This window comes from Sander vitreus, chromosome 1 (assembly GCF_031162955.1).
Source record: "Sander vitreus isolate 19-12246 chromosome 1, sanVit1, whole genome shotgun sequence".
Taxonomy (NCBI): Eukaryota; Metazoa; Chordata; class Actinopteri; order Perciformes; family Percidae; genus Sander; species Sander vitreus.
Window position 1 is genome coordinate 6,010,729 of NC_135855.1, and position 22,978 is coordinate 6,033,706.

Here is a 22,978-nt window from a genome sequence, read left to right on the forward strand (position 1 = left end):
TAAACAAACGGGAAACACCGATGTATGAAACTGACAATTAGAGAGAGAGCTCCTGGAACGCTGTTCCGGATCATTCCAGCCCACTTCAACCCCTGATAATAGGTGGACATATATGGTCGTCATTGCATGATAGCAGTTACATAAGTATGTCACATAATGACATGTGAGCACTCTGCATTAACGTTACTAAACAACATAGACCAGAAAAAAATAAGTATGTGGTCCTTGATTTCTTTGGACTACTGTTTCTAAGGTCAAAAAAAAAATGGAAAGAAGACCGACAGTGATGATGAAAAGAAAAGGTTGAAAGAAACATAAATGTCCTTTAATGTCTCTCAGCTAACATTAGCTTGTTTGGTTACACTTTACTTGAAGGTATCTACAAAAGAGTGACATGACACCGTCATGAACGTGTCATAAACATAAACAAGTCATAAACGTTTATGACATAATGCTTCTTTTAGTAAGTGTCATTGAGTTTTTGTCATGACAAGTTATGGTTAGGGTTAGGGTTCATGTGTCATGACAGTGTCATGTCACTCTTATGTAGATACCTTCAAGTAAAGTGTTAGCGCTTGTTTATATCCACCGGGTTGCAGGCGACCACACACTAAGCTTATATCCACAAAACTTAACTTTAATATGGACATGCTACACATCGTTAGATTGGTTCGGTTAGATTCTGCACAAAAGTTCAGTTCATTTTACTGAAATCATAAGCATCTAAGCATGATTCATAATTGAAGTGCTCATGCTAATAAACAAAAGAGACCAAAAATTATGACAAGTCCCTACCTGTGATCTGATCCTGAATGCAGAATCTGGTTCCATTCCAGGCTTATTTATATTCCTCTGGTCCGTAAGTGTCTACCATTAAAAAGAATCAGAAGGGTGTTTCATTAAAATGAATCCAACTTCTGAATATTGTCCTGTGGACTCCATTGCTAACTGTTTGCTAACTGTTTGCTAACTTTTGCTGAACTTGTTCTGTCTGAAAGAATAATTTCTCCTCTTCCTGCACTGTGTTGCTGGGTATGCTCATTTTCATTAGGTTGCTGCCTACACAATGAAAAACTATCCCCACCTTTTTCTGTTTAGTTTTCAGCCCAGGGCAGCCCCTGACAGCAAGCCTCCCAGTTCAATGTGCCGCTCTTGTCTCTGAGCAGCCATGTTAGAACGAGCTGTCATTGTCTATCAACACGTCAATCGTGACTGTATCCAACCAAATTCCCATTATAGGAACATCCAAATGCAGCCAGTCTAAATTAATGCGTGACAGATGTTATGCTGCATTCTAGGCAACCCGTAACTTGTGTTTTCACAACCTTCTACCGCTGAAAGTGCCCTGGAATGGCAGCCAAACCCATAACTTACTACCCGTGAACGTTAGCTAGTGGCTACCTAACGTTGACGTTAGCTAGCGCTAGCTGATACTAGCGATTTAGTCGGCAACATATTTTGGGCTTCATTTAATAAACATAACCTATAGTAGTACACAATCATATGTGTATTGTTTTGATTACAATGTGCGGAATTACTATACGAATTACGTATGTCTATTTATTTCTATTTCTCACCGTTAATTACCGGCATCTGTACAACATCAACAGGGGTCGCCATTGTTGTTTATGTGTGTGTGACGTCAAAAACTGTAGCTAACTGATGCTGCATTCCAGGCAACCTGTAACCCGTGTTTCACAACCTTCTACCCATGAAAGTGCCCTGGAATGGCAGCCAAACCCGTAACTTACTACCCGTGAACTCGTACCAGATCGTTGTACTCTCAGTTAGCTACAGTTTTTGACGTCACACACACATAAACAACAATGGCGACCCCTGTTGATTCTGTACAGATGCCTGTAATTGACGGTGAGAAATAGGAATAAATAGATATAAATAAGCAACGTAAAGTAATTCCGCACATTGTAATCAAAACAATACACATATGATTGTGTACTACTACAGGTTATGTTTATTAAATGAAGCCCAAAATATGTTGCAGACTAAATCGCTAGTATCAGCTAGCACTAACTAACATTAACGTTAGGTAGCCTAACCTGAACCCTGCCAACGGCACAATGTTTAGCTAGCCAGCTCGTGACTTTGCCTGGAACTCTACCAAGTCGTGAGTCGTGACTTGAAGTAGTAACGTACGGGCTAAAAATTGTGTCTCTCTTTCCAAAGCCAGCAGTCACACGGTCACACTCATGTGTTTTGTGAGAAAAAATGATGACCAACAAATTTGAATAAATATAAAAAGGTTTTGTAAATCGTCTTAAGGCTTCAGTATGTTTTTCTAATGTCACAGAAGTAAGTAAAAATCATTGTGGAGGTAAGCGTGGTTTGCAATCAGCTGCATTGGAGAGGTGTGGGGATAGCTCACAGAGCAGTTCCAGGTGAGTTAAAAACACACGTTGTGAATCAACTGTTGTCGCTGTGGTTTGTGCCAAGGGTGACCCACGGTGGCAGCAAGACTTTCTACAAGCATTTAGCACAATTTGGTCACTTGGAGAGGTTTTTGAGAGGTTCGGGGACACCAGTGACAGTAGATACTGAAAACTGCCTAGCTCCCATCAAGTTAGGCCTAGAAGTCTGAAACCTTATACAGGTGTTGACAAGATGTAGAAGGTATGTGTGATGTTTTGCATTGTGTGACATAAAGCATGTATTTATGCGATTGTTATTCATGTATGACCTATAGACGAGGACCATAAAAACCGTTTTAAAAACATGTTTGATCTGATGTAGTGTAGGTTGTTTTAATCACATGCTAAACAAGCACATTTTCAGTAACTAGAAGAATGTAGGTTTTACATGTTGGCCTTCTGTTATAAGCCTTTCAATTTGGGTACGCAAATCTGTGAAGATCAGACAAAAGGAGGTCGATATGAACAGGCTAGCAAACAGACAGCCTGGACTGATGGTAATGACCTGTGTGTGTCAGGATCATTTTTTGGCCTTGTTAATATGCAGACAAGCTTAAATTGTTATTTTTTTTACAAAAGAGACACAAATTCAATGCACTAAATAAATAGAAAGGCAGAAAAAGCTTGCTGTTGTGTATTTTGGGCTATTATTAGATCTGTAGTTGAGATACACCTGATGGATTGTGGGTAACTTTAGCTTGCGTTGTTGGTGTTGGCCATGCTGCTGTAAAGACATGCTGTTGGGCTAATAAACGTTTAATATTCCGTCGTAGTTATCATTGTTATATTTAGTAACATTACAGAGTGTATAACACATGCCATAGCATCATAGCAGAAATCAAATGATTCCATTATTTTTCACAGCACAAGGAATTATTTTCACTGTTTGTATTTTGTAGTGACACAAAAGCATGCAGGCTCACACACAAATACTGTACATGAATACAAGGAGATGCTGTGGTAGCTGTGGAATAATTATAGAGGGATCAGTGTAATGTTCTGCCTTCCTGCTGTCAGCCATTCCTGGCCTAATAAAGACACTGAGAAAATTAACATAATGAACTAAGCTCCAGGCTTCTCACACACACACACACACACACACACACACACACACACACACACACACACACACACACACACACACACACAAATAAATAGAAGAAACAATGACCTCTGACACATACATTGAACACAACACACACCCTCAGCACATTACAGTGTGTCATGCTTAGCCAACAGTTTTCAGAATTATCTTCTGTAATGTACTCATGGGATCAAGCTAAACATTAACACACTCACACACCATCATCCACAGCTAACAGCCTGAGTGTGTGGGCCTGTTGTGTGTGTGTTGTTATCCCAAGGGTACCATAGTGACTACTTGTACAAGTTTGTATGTCTAAACTGTCAATACAAAACTGTGCGTTTTATGCAAAGTAAGCATGCACACTCACACACAACGGTGCAGTGCCAGAGTTGTGTCTATGATTTCAGTCTTTCTGACTCCAGCCTACACAAGGGTAAAACATTCATTATATGTCTTGGCTTCTCTCAGACACACACACACACACACAGAGTAATGAATATGATCTCAGGGAGATGGGAGCTGTTCCCTCATGCTGTGTGTGGGGAGTCAGGCTGAGGTTCAATCTCATTACTGTGTCGACACTGTGCACTACACCACCATCTGTACTGCCAAACACACCACAGGAGTGGGTCTGAGTTTAGCGCTCTCTCGCTCCAACTCCTTTGTCTCACATTTTCTAACTCTCTGGCTTCCTTACACTCTCATGCTACAGTAATCACTCTGCCTATTATTGGAGGTTATCTGTACTCATTTAAAATCGTTAGACATTTCTCTTAACAGCTACTAGGCCTGCATTATTTTTTATGTTAAAGTAAAATCCAATGAGAATAATGTGTTGTACATAGAGCTGAGTAGTAAAGGAAATTGTCGTTTCATATCGTGGGTATGTATTTAATGCTCAAACGGCTTTCCACATAGCTCATTGTTTTGGTTTTTCACCCCCAAACTCTGTTATCAACCTTCGTTTCCAGCAGCAGGTAACTGGTTTTTTTTAGAGAATAAACCCACTCAACACTACCTGCTCAGCAGCAAACAGCTCACAGACACAGTAAGAGACTAGCTGGTAAACACAGTGGAGCATTTAGCAGCTAAAGTTAAACACATTTTTTCTCTGATGTTGGTGGAGACCAAAACCGGAGCGAAAAGAGAATGAGTAGTGAATGGCATTCATCACCTGGACACAAACACCACTCCAAATGAATGATAATGTTGCTCTGTCTGTGGGATGCATAAAAGGAAAAGTCTAGTGATATGTCTATGTCTGTGTATCAAAGCCTGATATTTCTCATTCCTCTCTGCAACAGAGCTCCATTGTTGTCCAAAAACTATTAAAACACATCAGTGAGCCACACTGTTGCACTGGGCAAACATTTAAAATGTCATTTAAGGTTGTTGTTTAGTAAATCAGACTTTTTTATATAGGCTTTTTATTTTTTTTCTACCAAAAATATTTTTGATCCGGTCAGGTGGTAAATATTTTAAAGGGGACTACCGGTCTAGTGTACAGATTTGACTTAAAGAGCAACTCCACTGATAAAGGTCAGTTCACTCATCATGAGGAAAACTCCTCAGCCTGTGAAAAGTAAAACGAAAAGTAACGAAGTACAAATACTTTGTTACTGTACTCAAGTTGATTTTTTCAGATATTTTTACTTTACTATTTATTTTTGGGCCTATTTTGCCTTTTACTCCTTACATTTTTAACACGAATATCGGTACTTTCTACTCCTTACATTTTACAAAATTGGCTCGTTTCTTTAGTTTCAATTTCAGTGGAGTTACCGTTATTATTTTTCGCCTCATCAATACCGAATTCAATCTAATTGGATGGGAATATACTGTACATTGCACTTGACGCACCACTACAAGACGACTCGACAGATTCGGCGGCATTCATTCACGGCAAATCATTGCGGCTTGATGGCGGTAACGTTAGCACATAGTACGGACGGCGACATGATTGAAAATGAAGAGAAAATGGAGATCCCAGAGATTCGGCAAACAAGCAGCAAGACATTCCCAATCATCCTTGGCCTTATCTGAGAGAGATGTTTGAGATAGTAGGCATCAAGAATGACTCCTGGCCAATGTGCTGCGTAACTCTAAAAGTATGGGGAACTTTTAATTAATGTCTGTTTAGTAATTCATATTTTATCCTTTATTTTCTTTCCAGGAGCCATATTTGAGCACACACACACACATGTATACATGTGGATTCCTTCAATGGTAGGGGGAAGATTAAAAAAGAGAAACTGGATCTGTGAATTCTCACAGAATCACAACTGAATTCATATCTTGCTCAGTCAGAATCTTATTAACCTGGAGTCCCAGTCTCTGTCACAATAATCATATATGTAATGTTTTAGGCCTATTGGCAGACATCCATTTAAAATGTAGGCAACGGCATATAAAGAGCTTTTTTCCACGTCCACTGAAGTTTCTCAGCTTGCAGTCTAGTAACATTTGTGTGATCCAGGTAGCTTTGCATAAAAAATGGTTGTCATTCGCAAAGCTACTTTTACTTTTATACTTTAAGTACATTTCCAAGCCTGTAGTTTGTTACTTTTACTTCAGTAAATAAGTTAAATCAGTACTTCTACTTTTACCAGAGTATTTTTTAACACAAGTATCTGTACTTCTACTTGAGTACGGAAAGTGAGTACTTTTGCCATCTCTGATGTCCTGTGTGGTTTAGCAGTTGTCTGAACAAATCAGATCAGTGTGATGTTTTGCATTGTGTGACATAAAGCATGTATTTATGCGATTGTTATTCATGTATGACCTATAGACGAGGACCATAAAAAACGTTTTAAAAACATGTTTGATCTGATGTAGTGTAGGTTGTTTTAATCACATGCTAAACAAGCACATTTTCAATAACTAGAAGAATGTAGATTTTACATGTTGGCCTTCTGTTATAAGCTGATGTCCTGTATGGTTCAGCAGTTGTCTGAACAAATCAGACTTGGGCTCAGAGACTACACATTTATAACAGAAATCTTGCATACAGCCTATGGATGTTGAGTTTGAAATACACTGGAATTTATTAAGCAAGATGCCATTGGTTGCATTATGGGAAACGTAGGATTGAGCCTTGTTGATGTTAGACCAATATTAGGGGCTAAAGGTCAGAATATCTGGGCCTCTGTTGCCTCAACATTGACCATACTGATTTCTTTAGTCTCTTGTGAGTCCCCCACACGTTATAGAAGTTGTTGGTTTTCTTTTGGCGGATTCTTAGAACAGGAGTTTCTCCTCTTTTTCATGTCTAATTAATACACTGAAAATATCCTGGCAACAATTAGTGTCTAAATTGCAATTAAGATTAGATTAAGCATGAACATGACCAACATTCCCATGGCATAATCATCAAATTCCTGCTGGTGTGTGAGAAATCACTTACTCAGCCTATTCAGGAAAAATGCACGTTTTTAGAGAAACCCTGAGGAGAACAACAAGCAATGAGGCACAAAGTGTTCTCCAAATAGAAGAGAAGATTACCCTGACACACGTGTGTGATGAATAAATACAGTACGGAAGAAAAAAGGACACAGTGACTCATGCTTCTTTTATATGTACAGTTGACATTTATGGAGCTAATACAAAACCACTGTGGTACAGATCATTTATAAAAACTAAACCATAACAACGACAACATAAATAGTTCTGAATCCTTGATCGGTAAAAATATCTTGGTCCCCTTCCAGCGTCAGAGTTGAGGCCGAGGCAGAGAGTGACTGTGGGCGGCGGTGGAAGATAAATGAATGTTTTATTGCTTTCACAACTGCATCTATCCCCGCCTGTGCTAGACTGGAGCTCTTTCACAGGCGGGAGATTTAGCCCAACCAAGTTTTGTACAAATAAATTAACACGCAGTGTATCCAAAAACTCCCCCTACTGTTGAACACATGGGCCGTCTTAAAGGCGCCGGGGATAATTAAGCCTACGGGAAAATTTACTGGCCCGGGTTTCAGTGATGTCTAAATGCTGCTTTGGAGGGGTTTCCACCCAGACTGAATGAATAGGACTTTCTCAGGAAATGAAGCAGTTGTAAATGCTGATGTGACTGGGACTTTAGTGGACATTCACAGGTGCATATTTTCCTTCACAAGAAACAATAAAAGAAGAGATTTTACTACCAACGCCATCCATTACATCCCACAATCTCTTCGTTTTACAATGGTGTTGTACATCCTCTTACTAAGCTTGTGTTTTACGTACATATTATCTATGTACTGTTACATTTGTTTATTGTCGCAGCCTCAGTCATGCTGGGAACACACTACATCATTGAAATAATGATCAGGCTTAGTGCACTTACATGAGAATACAAGTGCCCCACAGTTACAGGCCTTTTACTCCTTTCTCCATCTAGTTTACATTTCCCTCAAACACTGCAAGGATGTACACTTCATCCCTTTCCCTCTTTTTTAAATGCACACCATTGCAGGGGTAGGCAGATCAATACTGAGAGATTCAACTGTACGTTCTGTTGTCATCTTCAGACAAGAGTGCAACATCAGATCACATTACAGGTGTGTACTGCCACTAAAGCTATGGCTTATTGGCTAGTAGATGTTATGTATGTGTGGTGCTGGCCATGTCATTCTCAGGTTAGTTATTTTTTGTGTGTGTAAAAAGCCTTTCCAAAACAAGCATGTACCCATTTGTCTTTGGAGAGGAAATAACAAAAAAACTCTGGTTCAGGTCTCAAATTCGGCAGTACGATGCGGGTTCTTCTGTGTCGAGTCTGAAAGGTAAGAGCCCGGTTCAGGTCTTGGGTATAGAAAAATGTATAGACTGATTTGCTTCTCTTTTGTATTATTCTTTCATGCCCAAAATCTGAACACAGCTCTCAAGGGCAGGTTGCAGGTTTTTAAAACGGAAAATCTGCTAATGATACGTTGATTGCCAGTAGGGCAGCATTAAGCACATTTGCTATGAAGCGAAGTTGAGTTGAGGCTTTTCTCTCACTTTGAGCGGACACTTTCCACCTTGCAGCCATAATGAGGCAAAAGGTGTAGTGTGCTCCCAGCATTGGTTGTGAACTTGAAATACATGGGACATAGACTTCGATATTTGGAAGACATTTCTGACTGATATTCCCTTGTGATATATCAACACTTGCAAGCTCAGAGGGACGTGAAAGGCATTTTGTTCACGGCAGACGCTATGAGGAAATAATACTGGTGATGTATATGTGAGCTTGGGGCTTGTTTGAATACAGTAGCACAGTTCAGATGGGACAGGTGTAATGCTTGTGATGATATGAGGTAAGAATGAGTACATTGAAAGGACGATACGGGTCGGCCTCTGCCAGAGTGGTTTGGTGGAAGTTGAAGAGAGATCCTTTCATTCAGCATTACACTACCGGACATCCTGTTAATGTCTGTCAAACGCCTGCTGCTGTGTGCCTGCATGTCCAAGCATGTGTGTGTCTTAGTGTGTATGAGAATGTGTGTGTGTGTGTGTGTTCTGTGTGAGGATTACCGTAGGTGTGTGATTGCTGCTTGGTTGAAACTTTGTCACATTACCTCTTTCATGTTTAAAGTCCAGATAAACAATTTTGTGGCATCTTTGTAGTCTCTTTGTTCGACAAGGCTTGCTTTGCTTTTTTTTTTTTGTTCATTTGTTTTTGATGAGAATTTGATTATTGCAAGCAGCAATGAATTGCCTAACATTTGCATCCAACAAGGACGCGTGGATGCACAGAGCTAAAAGTGATATTGACCTTTTGGTCTGACTCTGGGTAAAATATCTCCCATAATGTTGGAGTGGACCTTTAAGAACTAGCTGGGCCTGACGGCTGCTTCCTGTAGCAAAATGTGACCATTTCTTGAGATACAAAGTCCCCCCCCCCCAAGAGCAACAGTATTCAACTTCTATATGTTTGTGTAAAAGTATATCCTGTATCAGTGTGTGTGTGTGTGTGTGTGTGTGTGTGTGTGTGTGTGTGTGTGTGTGTGTGTGTCATGGGATCTGGAGCTGCAGCTCCTCCTCCTCCTCGTCCATGTCGCTGGTCGGACCGTCTGGGTTTTCAGGACTGAATCGAGCTGATCGCATTTTCCCAAACAGACCAGGACTCTGCTGCTGCCGCCGCAGTCTGAGAGAGAGAGAGAGAGAGAGAGAGAGAGAGAGAGAGAGAGAGAGAGAGAGAGTGATAAAGAAGAATGGTGTTAAAATAGCATTACGATGCTGAAGAATATGACAGTACTGCATATCATTTTTACATTAGACACACTGCCGTGTGTTTGTGTAAATGTAATATGTGTATAAATGTGTGCTGGGGATATTACACACACAAAAATAGCAAGAGAAAGGAAAGCCAAATAAGACAGTTATGGAGGTACATGTACACATTGCACCATACAACAGCAAAGATTACAGAACAGATAAGTGTCTTTAGTTTCCTGAGTTCATTGCAGTTCCATAAATAAAGCTACAGGAATAAAAATGCATATATATGATTATAGGGTGTTTGTTTTGCACCGGTCCTTTCCTCAGCGCTCTGACTGGACTTGTGTTGATTATCAGGAAACTCTGAGTAACTGGACGTACAGCTTGTTCTTTGTGGATGGTGTTTGTGAAGTTTGGGAGATTTTTCTTATTGATGGGTTAACACTGATTACGTTATGTAGAGTGTTTGTGCTTTTTCTCATTTGTCATCACCAAAATGTTTCAGCTCCAGTAGAAAAACTAATCTCCTTTTAAACTAACACGCCCAAACCAAAATATCTCATCAACATTCTCGTATGCTGGGCATAAACAGGAGGCAGCGTGTATAATCCACCCGCTGCTGGTAGTTGCCATATTAACGTTAGTAGCTCAGTCTCAGAGACCGAGACGCCATTACTGATAATACCCAATCAGGCAGAGGAACATTGGCATCAGTGTCGGTGTTGCCAAAGGGCTCCGTTTGCGGGCGCTGAGACTGCAACACAACCCCACAGATTCCAAACCAAAACCAGGTCTTAAAGGACAATTCCGGCGCAAAATGAACCTAGGGGTTAATAACATATGTGTACTGAGTTGACCGTTCTCTGGGATATGTTTTCATGCTAATCAAATGTGTCTCTAGCTTGAAACAAGCTAGCCCAAACCGGTGATTAGCTACTAATGCTAGCCTTCGGGGCAGAGGGTAAATCACTATTTCTACACCACTAACAAGGCTCAAAATAGCACCACGCTTCAACGGTAGCATAATGAGGGTCCGTACATGTAAACCGAAGCATTGAGAACTTTGTAAGTGTACAGACAGTTTATTAAAAAGATAGATTATAAAGACAGTAGCGTTCATGGACAGATGCGGGCGCTATCTTGGAAAACAGTCATGACCAGTCGAAGCACGAACGCCGTGTTTGAGCTATGTAACTGGTTAAGCTAGAGACACATTCGATTAGCATGAAAACATATCCCAGAGAACGGTCGACTCGGTACACATGTGTTATTAACCCCTAGGTTCATTTTGCGCCGGAATTGTCCTTTAAGTGTTTTCTAATGTCTTCGGTTTAGGGGCTCTGAAACGCCAGAGCAGTGTGAATGCGAGGTATAAACGTAGTAAAAGAAACCAAAATGTAGCAATGTAAATGTATCCTCAATGTGTGATGGGTGTCAAGCGGCTCTGTGAGGCTGTACATAGGCACAGTGGTGCATTGAGCGGACGTCAGCATAAACTAAAGTCTTGGACCAGATGATGCCACCAGATTAAAAGTCATTAGAATTCTGCCTCTGGGGGCCATGCATAGTTTGTAAATGTCATGGGAACCTTCAACTATTTGCTGACATTTTCAACAACCAACCTGCACTGTCATCCCTAGAGGCCCACTGCTAGCATGGCTTAAAAACAGCTATACAAAATATACCTAAAAGTACCTAAAAATCAATTCAGCCAACAGAGTTATGACAGGCTTTCCAAACTGATAGCTTCTGTGCTAAATACTGTATCTCATTATAAGGTAAATTGATTGAACAGTCAAAGGACTGGTACAAATCGAGGGGTAGATGGGTACAAGGATCAGTACTGAATCCTGTTCAGCATTAGAAGTAAGCATTAAAATACATGGAGAATACACCATAACAACTGACTAAAACGAATGTCAAGGGTTTTCCTGCATCGTGGCACCCCCTAAAGAGGTTTTAGCCAGCGCCAAAGAAAAATCCCCAGCACCAAAACATCTTTACTTCCAGCTGTCAACTCCCCTCTCATCCACAGCTGCTATATTTTACAAATGTGGCTGGCACTGATAAGCCAGCTAAGTTAAATTGTTTTGAATGGACCTGAACACACTGCTGTGAAGCTGTAAAGCTAGCATGCCCTGCCTAGGGACTGCAGATGTAAATTAGCCTTAGGCTAACTCTGGTACAGTGCATCAAATAGCAACATTCATGTTAAAAAAAAAACATTGTAAAAATTGTACATGGTCCCTAACAAATAAAATTGATAAATAAAAAAATAGCGCTAATTGGATCTCACTTTTACCGCCCAGAGTCAGGCTGTACCGGACTCTACGGCGACCCTGCGCTGCTGTCTGATGAAGAGGCATCAGTATTAAATTAAGACAGTTTCATAATTGGTTAAAATCTCCTCGTAGTCGTGTTATATAGTAGTTCACTTCTGTGTTTTTGGCAAGGAATATAGAACAACCTTGGTTTTTGCTACAGTTGGTTTCCACACCTGATGCAACTGTACAGGAGTACGCAAAAACTGTAGTCGAGACCATCTTTTCAAGTGTACTCGGATCCAGGCCCAGGTCCCTGATGTGAAAGCACCCTTACTGCATTATATTCCATTATATTTTTATATTCTGAACTGTCACCTGCTTCCTGATCGTATGTGTTATCCTTCACATGAACATGTTTCCACCATAGATTGGTGCATAAAAATGTATCAGAATGTAGGAAATGAAGTGTTTGATGCTCAACATTTCCTGGGGGAGGACCCCCCACATCGTCCACTTAATATGCAAAAGACCCATTCTGAGCCAGAAAAAAACCCTGACATCAAGTAACTGGTATATTTTATATCTTTGGGTTTATTCATGCTGAGACAAATGAAAATACAAGGGAATATGTGATCTACATGCCAGAGTTGATTTCAAAGAGCCACAAAATGAAAAAAAAAAGATTTCATTTCACCCTGAGCTGTATGCATTTCCAATTGATTAAAAAGGCAATGACTATTGATTTCTTATTTCAAATATGCAAGCTAGGCCTATTATAAAACAGACCCTGAAGATAGATTTTTTTGTCTTGCTGTCCTCGTTTTCCCTGAACACACGAGTTGTCAGGACGGTTGGATGGTTGAAGGCATCAAATTTTCAGCTCTCCGAAAGGCAATTTAAATCCTCTTCTGCATTTCAGTTGGTGTCTTCACTGATCCAAGACTGTCTGAACGCACTGTAAAGATGCAATTTAAGCTATTTTAAGCTTTACTTACAAAGAGGAGGGTGCGATTTTTCTGGGGGGGATGGGTGGAATTTCTACAGTCTATAGTGCCACAGAACGATAAAATCTGAGCAGCAGTTGCTGGTTGTATTTAGCCGCTACAGAGTTCCGGGAACGCCGTCTACCAGCGGCAGTTGTTTAGCTGCCAATAGGTGACTGTGAGCCAGCTATAGGCACCGCCAGATGACGGCCCTTTCAGGGGCCGTGGTAGTGGACTTTAGCCAGGAAAAGTGAGTTAAATGTCCACGGTCCATGTAGAGTCTAAAGATACTATGTTACACAGGCTCTGTATTCCGCAGACCACTCTACCTCGGTCTCCTTTTAAAAGCTCACTCGCCCCTCCCCTCCATGAAGTGCAGCTGAGCTGACGGTGCGTACAAACTATATCCTAACATAGGGCCTACTGCACAGCAAACTCCGAAAACCAGCGATGAAAAAAGTAGGCCTATCTAAATATCTGTGTGAATGCGTGCATATAAACTAAAAAGTTATTTATATAGTGCAAACAATGTAAATTATATATTACTAGCACTACATGCATAATCAAAATGTCTGTTAAAACAAGGAGCTTGATGCACTAGGATCGGTTTTCTAGATGACAATGTATGTTTTTTTTAAATCAGACATATTATGCTCATTTTCAGGTTCATAATTGTATTTTGAGGTTGTACCAGAATAGGTTTACATGGTTTAATTTTCACAAAACACCATATTTTTGTTGTACTGCACTTTGCTGCAGCTCCTCTTTTCACCCTGTGTTCAGGTCTCTGTTTTAGCTACAGAGTGAGACCTCTGATTTTTTTTACCATCTTTGTTGTTGTTGTTACCATCATGTCAGTCAGTTACAATACAAGGCAGGATTAGCCGGGAGACTTCTTCTAAACGAGGGCGCACTTCCAACTTAGCGTGGAATACTTGCAGAACAGGGACATGTAGGTAGTTATTTTGTAGATTATGGTAAACTTGTGTGTTTTAGGTAGCATGCTAGCGGTTAGCCACCTCGTCTCGGCTACTGACGTAGAAAGCCGTGCAGATTTTGACAGGCTCACCCGGAGACTGAAGGCAGGACGCATTCAGTAACCCATATCTCACTCAAAACAGCATGGATGTTTTTTTTTTTTTCCAAGTTTGTATACGTGTGGAAGCACCAGAGACACAAAATAACACCCCAAATCCCAGAAAAAGTGTTTTTTTCAAAATATGGGCACTTTCAAACAACCACAAGTAGATTAAGTGTTCATAAACCGCATAACGGCCAAAAAAAGGCCTAAGTGCCACAAAGTAACAAAACCTTTCTTTTCCGACAGTATGTGACAAATTCTAAAAAAAATTACAAACTATTTGTTTCTTTATAATAGCCATACATAAATCCCAATCATACTAGGCTAAATATAGTCTACCATCTGGGCCTGCACAGCGGCAGGAAAAAGACGCAGAGATGTAAGACACCGTGTCTCTACCTTACAATGATTTCGGTACACCAAACGTAGATTTGCGCTCTGGAGTTCGGCTGATAAACTCTGCCATGAGACCCTGAATATCCAGATTCATCCAAAATGACTATGCTGACGTGAAGCAACGCCATGTGTGAAAGTCTACTCTGAGCCAGGTTTTCAGGCGGCGAAGAGCTGAGAAAGACCTTTCGGAGTCCGCAGTAGACGCTGGTAAACGGAGGCACAAGTGGATCAGCTTTTCCACCTCGGTGAAGAGCCCTCTTGTTTGTGTACTGGAGCTGATACAAAGCGTGCAAGTTCTTTGACTGAGTGGAATGCTTGTTGTTTGGTGAGGTCACCCAGCATCACCTCAGTTGCAGGCCTAGGGATGCAATGTCCATCCGCGGAAGCTGAAGGTTACTCAAGTCAGCATCTGAAACAAGGCCATTAGCAGAATCCAGCAGCACTTTCTCCCTCTTTGCAGCTCGATCGAATCTGCGTTCCATTTCCAAATTCATTAAATCCACTGCCTCGAAAAATTCACGTCGCCACTGTCTGCTAAATCCTGATTGGCCAATACACACTGAAGATAAATTAAATAATTGTAAAATTACTAAAATGATCCCTCTCTTCATCCCACACCCCAAGCATGACATACAACATGCCGTGGAACAGAAACAACAACCAGAGATATTTATAAGCTATCATTTTTATTGCCATCGCAGTTTTAAAGCTTCGCCCCCCACTTCCCGCGCCTATGAAAGGGTTGTCAGCTGTGTGTCTGCCTGGTTTACTCTCGGACGGCCGATTTAACTCGCAGGTCCCCGGTTTCATGCGTCACGTAGCTCTCCACAAGCAGAAATAAAGAGGCGCTTCAAACGCAACTTGCTGGTTCAAAGTTAGGACTAACAAGTTAATTAGCGGTTAAGAAATAGATTGTATAGCCTATTTTTATCATGCAAAAGACGTTTTTTTTAAAAAACTTTATACAGAAAAAAAAAAATGTCAAAACGCAGTGTCCGTCGTCGAATCACAAAAAAATTCAATTATCGTTCATTTATCGTTATGGAGGTAAAATGTGCAATTAATCGTGATTTTTATTTTAGGTCATATCGTGCAGCCCTAAGCTCAGCCACAAAACGCTTTTCTACTGAGCCAACAAACAGTCATTTAGACATGAATGACTGTTCATCAATCAATCTACAGAGAAAGATGGGAGGAGAGAGAGAGAGAGAGAGAAAGAGAGAGAGAGAGAGCGAGAGAGAGAGAGACAGAGACACAGAGAGAGAGCGAGAGAGAGAGAGACAGAGAGCGAGAGAGAGAGAGCGAGAGAGAGAGAGTTAGAGAGAGAGAGAGAGAGAGAGAGAGAGAGAGGAGAGAGAGAGAGAGAGAGAGAGAGAGAGAGAGAGAGAGAGAGAGAGAGGCAGAGTTAGAGAGAGAGAGAGAGAGAGAGAGGCAGAGACAGAGAGAGAGAGAGAGAGAGAGGAGAGAGAGAGAGAGCGAGAGAGAGAGAGAGAGAGAGAGAGAGAGAGAGAGAGAGAGAGAGAGAGAGAGAGAGAGAGAGAGAGAGTCAGGAGGGGGTTGCAGCCTGCCATCCATTTGTTTCAAGCTGTGTTGTGGTCACTCTTTCAATGAGCAATGAGGAGAATCGATGGCTTTCGCAAAAACAAAAACGTGGCCAGATCATGTTCCACAGACAGAAACATGAGCAACCGTAGATAGAAAGGCTGTGCTTGTGTGCGTGTATGTGTGTATGTGTGTGTGTGTGTGTGTGTGTGTGTGTGTGTGTGTGTGTGTGCGCGTGTAGTTTTAGTGCTGAGCAGCTTTGGCAACCCCCAGCAGACAGCTGCGTTGCCCTTTGGCTCAGTCACAGCAGGATTGAAATGGTGGAATTAAGGATTTTATTGTATTGTATTTATAATTTATTGTGCCAATACTTATCAGTTCATATTTCAAACATCTTAACACCATTTTAAACCCTTCTGATTTTGTTATGCTTCACCAAAAACAGAAAACACAGCGCATATATAAACAATAAAGAAGCAGAATAGATTTGGTTACACTTTACGTGAAGGTATCGAGAGTGATATGACACTGTTCTGAACGTGTCATAAACATTATAAACAAGTCATACACGTTTATGACATAACGCTTCTTTTAGTAAGTGTCCTGTCCGGTTTTTGTCATGACAAGTTATGGTTAGGGTGCATGTGTCATGACTGTGTCATGACAGTGTCATGTGTTCATGACAGTGTCATGTCACTCTTATGTAGATACCTTCAAGTAAAGTGTTACCATAGATTTTACTATCATGGTGTGCACTATTACATTATACATACTGACTACAACATGCACGTGTGCACGCACGCACGCACACACACACACACACACACACACACACACGCATGCACGCACACACACAAACAGTGGATGACAAAACTAAATGACACACACATACGGTACAGACTGTCGCACACACTGTATGCTAACGTGTCAGTGGCACATGGCATAAAGCAGGCCTGCAGGACCAAGTGATAGGGCAGCAATTCATCACGATTTCGGTGCTTAATGATCTCAAAAACAATGCAATCAAGTGAATTTTCTTTTTGCACGTTACACTGTGAAAGTAAAGTCTTATTTTGTCTTGTGTTCTGAAAGGGGAATTCTAAAAGTAAACAGGAAAAGTATTAAGGGAAATGTCACAGTTCAAGGTATTTTCACTGTTGATTTGTTTAACTGTTTCAATAAATGCGACATCTTTCCAAAAGTCAGAGTAATCGTGTTAAAAGATTGTGATTTCGCATGATCGCGCAGCCCTGCCAAGTGATATAGTCAGAACAGAGCCATCCATCAACATGAAGCATGAGCTTTAAATGACTACTTTAAACTACTACTACTACTATTCTACTATTCAGCAGAATAAAACAGACAGACAGACACACACACACACACACACACACACACACCCTAGTCAAGCAGTCTCTGAGAAACTGAATGAAACAAATCCAGAATGAAGAAAAGCTTAAGCTACACCCTCTACAAGAACCCACAGATTTGTGTCAGTCTCGGAAGCCGTTACCATGCCGATCCGCCTGTCACTCCTCCACAGAGCAGAGCAACAAGAGAGCTCTCTGTTACTAGGGTAACCTACGACTGGGAGCTCTGCGATTGGCTGTTGGGTGGCAGAGCAACGACGTGGATAACATGGAGCGAATGCAGAGGGAGAGGCAGAGAGCGAGGAGCTGAGGACTGCGCAAAGCTCAGAGAGTGTGAGAGCTAAACTGAAAGACAGACAGACACACATACACACACAAATCAGAAAACGCTAATCTGTAAATAGTAAGAGGAGTGAGTGCTGAGGCTCACAGTGAGCTACAAGTAGGCTGTCAGCTTCACATCTCACACACAAATACGCGCACACATGCACACACAAACCTGAACTGAACAAGTGAGTGCCTTCATGGTTGTCGAGGCGTGTTTGGGAGTGGGAGTGCTGTTGCTAAACATGGCACCAGTCGTAGAGAACAAAAAATATATTTTGGCATAAGCCTTTATCTAAGATATTCCAATGTCTTTTTGGATTTTAATAACAAAAGTGAAAAAGATCTGCGTTTTCACGGTTCAATACAGAAGAAATATTTTGGATGTGAGCTGGTCGGGAAGCCAAAATGTTATAATTGACCGTGTATAGAGCTCAACAGTCCCGCCCACAGTGGGTTCCGTAAGTAAAAATACAATGCAATTTCTCCATTGACAAATTGGAGTATAAGCCATAAAATCGATCTGTGCTGCCTGCACGATCCGTCAAGAGGATTTACGACACTGCACAAATCACGATCTGTTCCACGCTTCTGACGTTAGCCTCTGCCGGGAAGCTAAAGTTAGTTTAGCTAACAGCTAATTCGGCTAACTGCTAGCTGACAGCTTGATTCAGTCTAAAATAACGGTTATTTTCAGGTTTTATTTTGAGGGTCTTTTAAAGTTATTACATGCTGTCTCAACTAGCGGTTAGCCGAATTAGCTAAACTAACGTAGCTTCCTTTATTCAGTGGTGCGCGGTGGTTTATGGGATGAGTAGTTCCTTCGCTCTGAAATGACGATATGTACACAGTCTTGTACCTTTGACTTTTTGGGGATTTTCTGTTCGTTTCTTTACTCAAAATGATACGTCGTACGCTTATGAGTCACGTACCGTCTGGTTAGGCATGGTCTAAAACTCTTTATGTACGGACTTTTCCAGACGTCAATGGTAGAAATGAATGGGAAATTTACTTCCGGAACCCAAGGTCTCTCAGAGGAGGGGCGTCCCTGGCGTCCCTGAGCTCTATATGGGAAGCACCAGCAGTAGTAGTGATGCAGTGACAAAGTTATCAATAGTTGGTAGATATAGAATGCCAGTAGTGTTGGTGAAAAAAAATGAACCTTTTTTTTTTTTTTTTGAGTTGGGTAATTAACGTGTCTGCACTGGTGCTGCTTAGGGAAACTGCCACAGCCCCCCATTCTGAAGGCTGATTTATAATTTAGTACTACGTACGGGGCATTCAGACCAAAAAAAGCGATCCAGCGATTTGCCGCTGGTTGGGAGGGGGGTGGGTGTCAATGAATCGGCCCATTTGTGTGACATCCTGTTGTGTTCTTAAACCCCCCCAACAAAGCAAAAGCAGACTTGATATTTCACAATTACAGTTTTCGGTCAGATCATTTATGGAACTCAACGTTTCCGACCGCACTTGAATGCAGCTTCGTTTCACGGAGAAAGAGAGAGAAAGAAAAGAGACAAGCGAGACACGGCGATTGCTTTGTTGCAGGAAACATTCATTTATTACAGAAACTCCCGGGGCAGTTCAGTGCTCCGGCGGTGGAGACAGACAAACAAAGTGTCTTCCGTGTAGCAGGAAAAATTAACCCTGGCGTTGCTCAAAACCTTTCTTTTTAGTAAACTCTGGGTACACAAACAATGTTGTCAATGCTTGAGTTCATGTGTAGAGCCCCTGGTGATACTTTGAGAAAAGTTTCATGTTGTGTTGAGCCTTCTTAGCGTTTTAAAAATAGCAATTTTGAGGCTAGCATAAAAGTGCCCCTAGGACTCCCATTCAAAAGGCCATTTGACCGAAAAACGAAGATACGGTAAATCTTAAAAGTCACGCTTCCGTCCTAAATATGCTTTTAAATGAAAGTTTGACTCGGGTACATTCACAAAAAGACCCTAGGTTGCATTTTGGCGAGAGTTATGCTTTAACTAACAATAAACCAAACCTCCCGGCATGTTCACCCACCAACATCTTACAGCACAATACATAAATATCCACCACACATAAATATGCACATTATCCAAACATGAAGATAGACCTCCCACAAAGAACGCTCCAAGAGATCTCCCACAATGGGGAAAAAAAACAACAACAAAACAACATACAATAAAACAAAATCTAGTCAAACACATTGCGTTACATACACGTGGATCAAACTGCGAAACAGACAGCAAATATTCCTATGGCAGATAACATTCGGTTTGGGTCATTAATGCTAACTGATGTCACTGGCACCAGGAGCAATACAGTTTCCATTAGAAGTAGGAGTGATGACCGCTGTTAGTCACATACTGTTTTTCATTTGATCATTTGAAATTCTATCAACCAGCGGACCCTGCATGGGTCTATACAGATGCACTGCAGCCAGGCAACATGTCGTTACCAAATGTACCTTAGCCTTTATTAGAACAAGGTCATGCCAATGGATTATGTCAAGTAGGGGTGAAATACAGGAAATTACATCAAATGTGATTATTGTGCTTTAAAGTAGCAACACATTATGTGCAAATTAATTGGCAAAGCCTCACGTGAAGAACACTGTCCTGACCAGCCCTGCCCCCACCACCTGAAATCTGTTCAAAATCCTGCATTGACACCACTGTGTGTGTATGCATGTTTAGGCATGTTTATATCACCATTAACAGCTCAGGAGAGCTACTCTGTGTGTGTGTGTGTGTGTGTGTGAGTGAGAGTGAGTGAGTGTGTGTGTCTTACCTTGACTGTAAGTGTTCCAATTGTACCTGCAGGTTCTCAGTCTGCTCCACCTGCTCATCCAGAGACCTCTGCAGCTTCCTGGTCTGGTTATGGGACTCATCCAACTGGACACACACACACACACACACACACACACACACACACACACACACACACGTTTGTAAAAGGCAATCTGATAAGTCTCACTAAACTATAAATTGATTTAATTGAGGTTGACAGCTTCTGGGTTGATCGTTACATGAGAGGGTTGTCTGAAGGGTAACACACACACACACCAACATTTTTTATCATGTCTGTCATCTCCATGGAAGTAGAATCACACTACATTTAAAACGATAAGGAATAAATGTTTGTCCTTACTGCAGATGAATAAGTAGTTTGCTAATAGAATCAGAAAAAAAACTGTTTGGTTGTCTAACTGTTTGAAATGAGTGTCAGAGTTTTGGATTGGTGTAGTAGTCAGAAGCAAGAGCAATGACGGTCTCTTTTGAACGATACATACACAAATCCATGCACAGCCATGTTCCTACCTCATCCTCTGCCTGGCCTAACTCTTTCTTCAGCTCCTCCACCCTCAGTCGCAGCTTTTTGACTTCGGCCTCGTGGCTCTCCACCCTCCTGTTGGCGTGGACCAGTTCGGCCGTCTTCTCCTGGTACTGCTTCTTCAGCTTAGCGTGGACATGGCGGAGGTCGGCCAGCTCCTAAAAGGACAGAGACGACACAGCAGACAGGCTTAGAGACGAATGTTTCCAAAGCAGAGCTGATTCTGGATAGCTAGCTCTTCTGTCCCATTTGCGATCGAAAATGATTAGACGAATAATCGGTTCTTCAAACAGTTAGTAGTTTAAAGGTGCTCTAAGCGATGTCACGCGTTTTTTAGGCTACAACATTTTTTGTCACATACAGCAAACATCTCCTCACTATCTGCAAGCTGCCTGTCCAGCCCAATCACAAATTGGCTTATCCACCTGGCATGGTATTGGCGGGTTTAACACAATGACAATAGAGAAGCGAACAAGCAGCTTTTTGTTTACATTCAACAAGCCGGCCACTAAAGCACAGCAACCCGTTGATGCCGCTGTCGCACCCGAATCGTTGGTTTGATTGGTTGAAGGACTATCCAATTGCGTACAGTGTCATTTGAACTATGCCCGTTGATCACGCCTCTTGTGCAGTAGAAAATACGGAGCAGACTCCCCAGACTAATGTTCAATCTTAAAAGATTGAGCTTGGTCTGGTGATAGCCAGACTAATTATTAAGGAGTATGGGTAATGGGCCAACCTGAATGCATAGTGAATTTTAGAGGCGGCATGACTGTATACAGAGTCAATGGAGAGTTGAAAATGATTCAACTTGAGCGAATAATTTGCATGCCTTCTTCATGAATTACGCTTCATAAACATACAGAGATCTGTAAAAAAGCAGAGAAACCGAACAGAAATGCAGAAAGAACTGGAGTTTCAGCTGAGTTCTGAGATGGGTCAGAGTCTGGGCTGAACACACGCACACAAATTTGTGAGAATGACATGAGGCAATAATTCTTCGGTTTCTATCTGACACACCTTCACACACAAAGCGTGGTTGAACTCTTGCACTGTGGTTTATGACTATACTATTAGAGATGTTCCGTGTATCGGTATCGGCTCCGATACTGCCTAAAATGCTGGTATCAGTATCGGGAAGTACTGGAGTTAATGGACCGATCGTAATAAACGTAATAAAGCCCTAAAGAAAATCTACGTTAAGTAGTTTATTTATGTTCTTTTTCCGTTATAACGGACTGTCAAACTGGAGAATAAAAGAAGAAGTTCTGGGCCGTTCATTGTTTGTTCATGTTTCACAAAGAGTTTAACCTGAGCCAGACCGACAACAAAGATAGAAATCATATCACATCCATACAGAGATAGTAGTATACAGTTGTTAAAACATAATAAAATATATGACACACTGGTATCGGATCGGTACTCGGTATCGGCCGATACGCAAGTTCAGGTATCGGAATCGGTATCGGGAAGCAAAAAATGGTATCGGACCATCTCTATATACTATACTATGTCACATATCTAATAGAAATGAAACTATTGAGTCAGCGAGGAAGGAAGCACTATGAGATGTCGGGCCCTATCTTGCACCCGGTGCAGCGCAAACCCCCGACGCAAGTGTCTTTGCTAGTTTAAGACCGACGCACCTGCGCCCATCTTTGTGCCCATGGGCGTGCTGGTCTTACAGGGAGGTGTGTTCAGGTGTATTCTTGGCGTATTGCTATCTTGAGGCAGCGGGAAGTGTTCGCGCCATTGACCAACAAAACCTGGTCTAAAGTCAATGATGCAGTTATTTTAACAGTGCATTACTAAAATGCGCCTAGGCACGTGCACAGTGAGTGCACACTATGCTTGTTACACACACACACACACACACACACACACAAACATGCAAAAGATTACAAAGAAAAATATTACGGTGCAAATCCACCCTCATAATAGCAATGTGCCAAGATCCAAACACTTATGGCTTTTAAAGGCAACGGGAGATGACACTCTGATTGGTTTATTGCATGTTGC

General features: G+C 41.5%; 1 protein-coding gene across 1 annotated transcript in view; it reads right to left on the reverse strand.

Annotated features, from left to right (window-relative positions):
* Nucleotides 1-7,066: 7,066 nt before the first annotated feature.
* ccdc102a (coiled-coil domain containing 102A) overlaps nucleotides 7,067-22,978 on the reverse strand; it is a 51,477-nt gene continuing 35,565 nt past the window's right edge. Inside the window, exons 7-9 of the mRNA XM_078254402.1 lie at nucleotides 20,947-21,117; nucleotides 20,417-20,520; nucleotides 7,067-9,616 (exon numbers count right to left, since the gene is read on the reverse strand). Of these exons, the coding sequence (XP_078110528.1) occupies nucleotides 9,484-9,616; nucleotides 20,417-20,520; nucleotides 20,947-21,117 (408 nt within the window). The 3' untranslated portion in view covers nucleotides 7,067-9,483. The remainder of the gene's footprint in view (nucleotides 9,617-20,416; nucleotides 20,521-20,946; nucleotides 21,118-22,978) is intronic.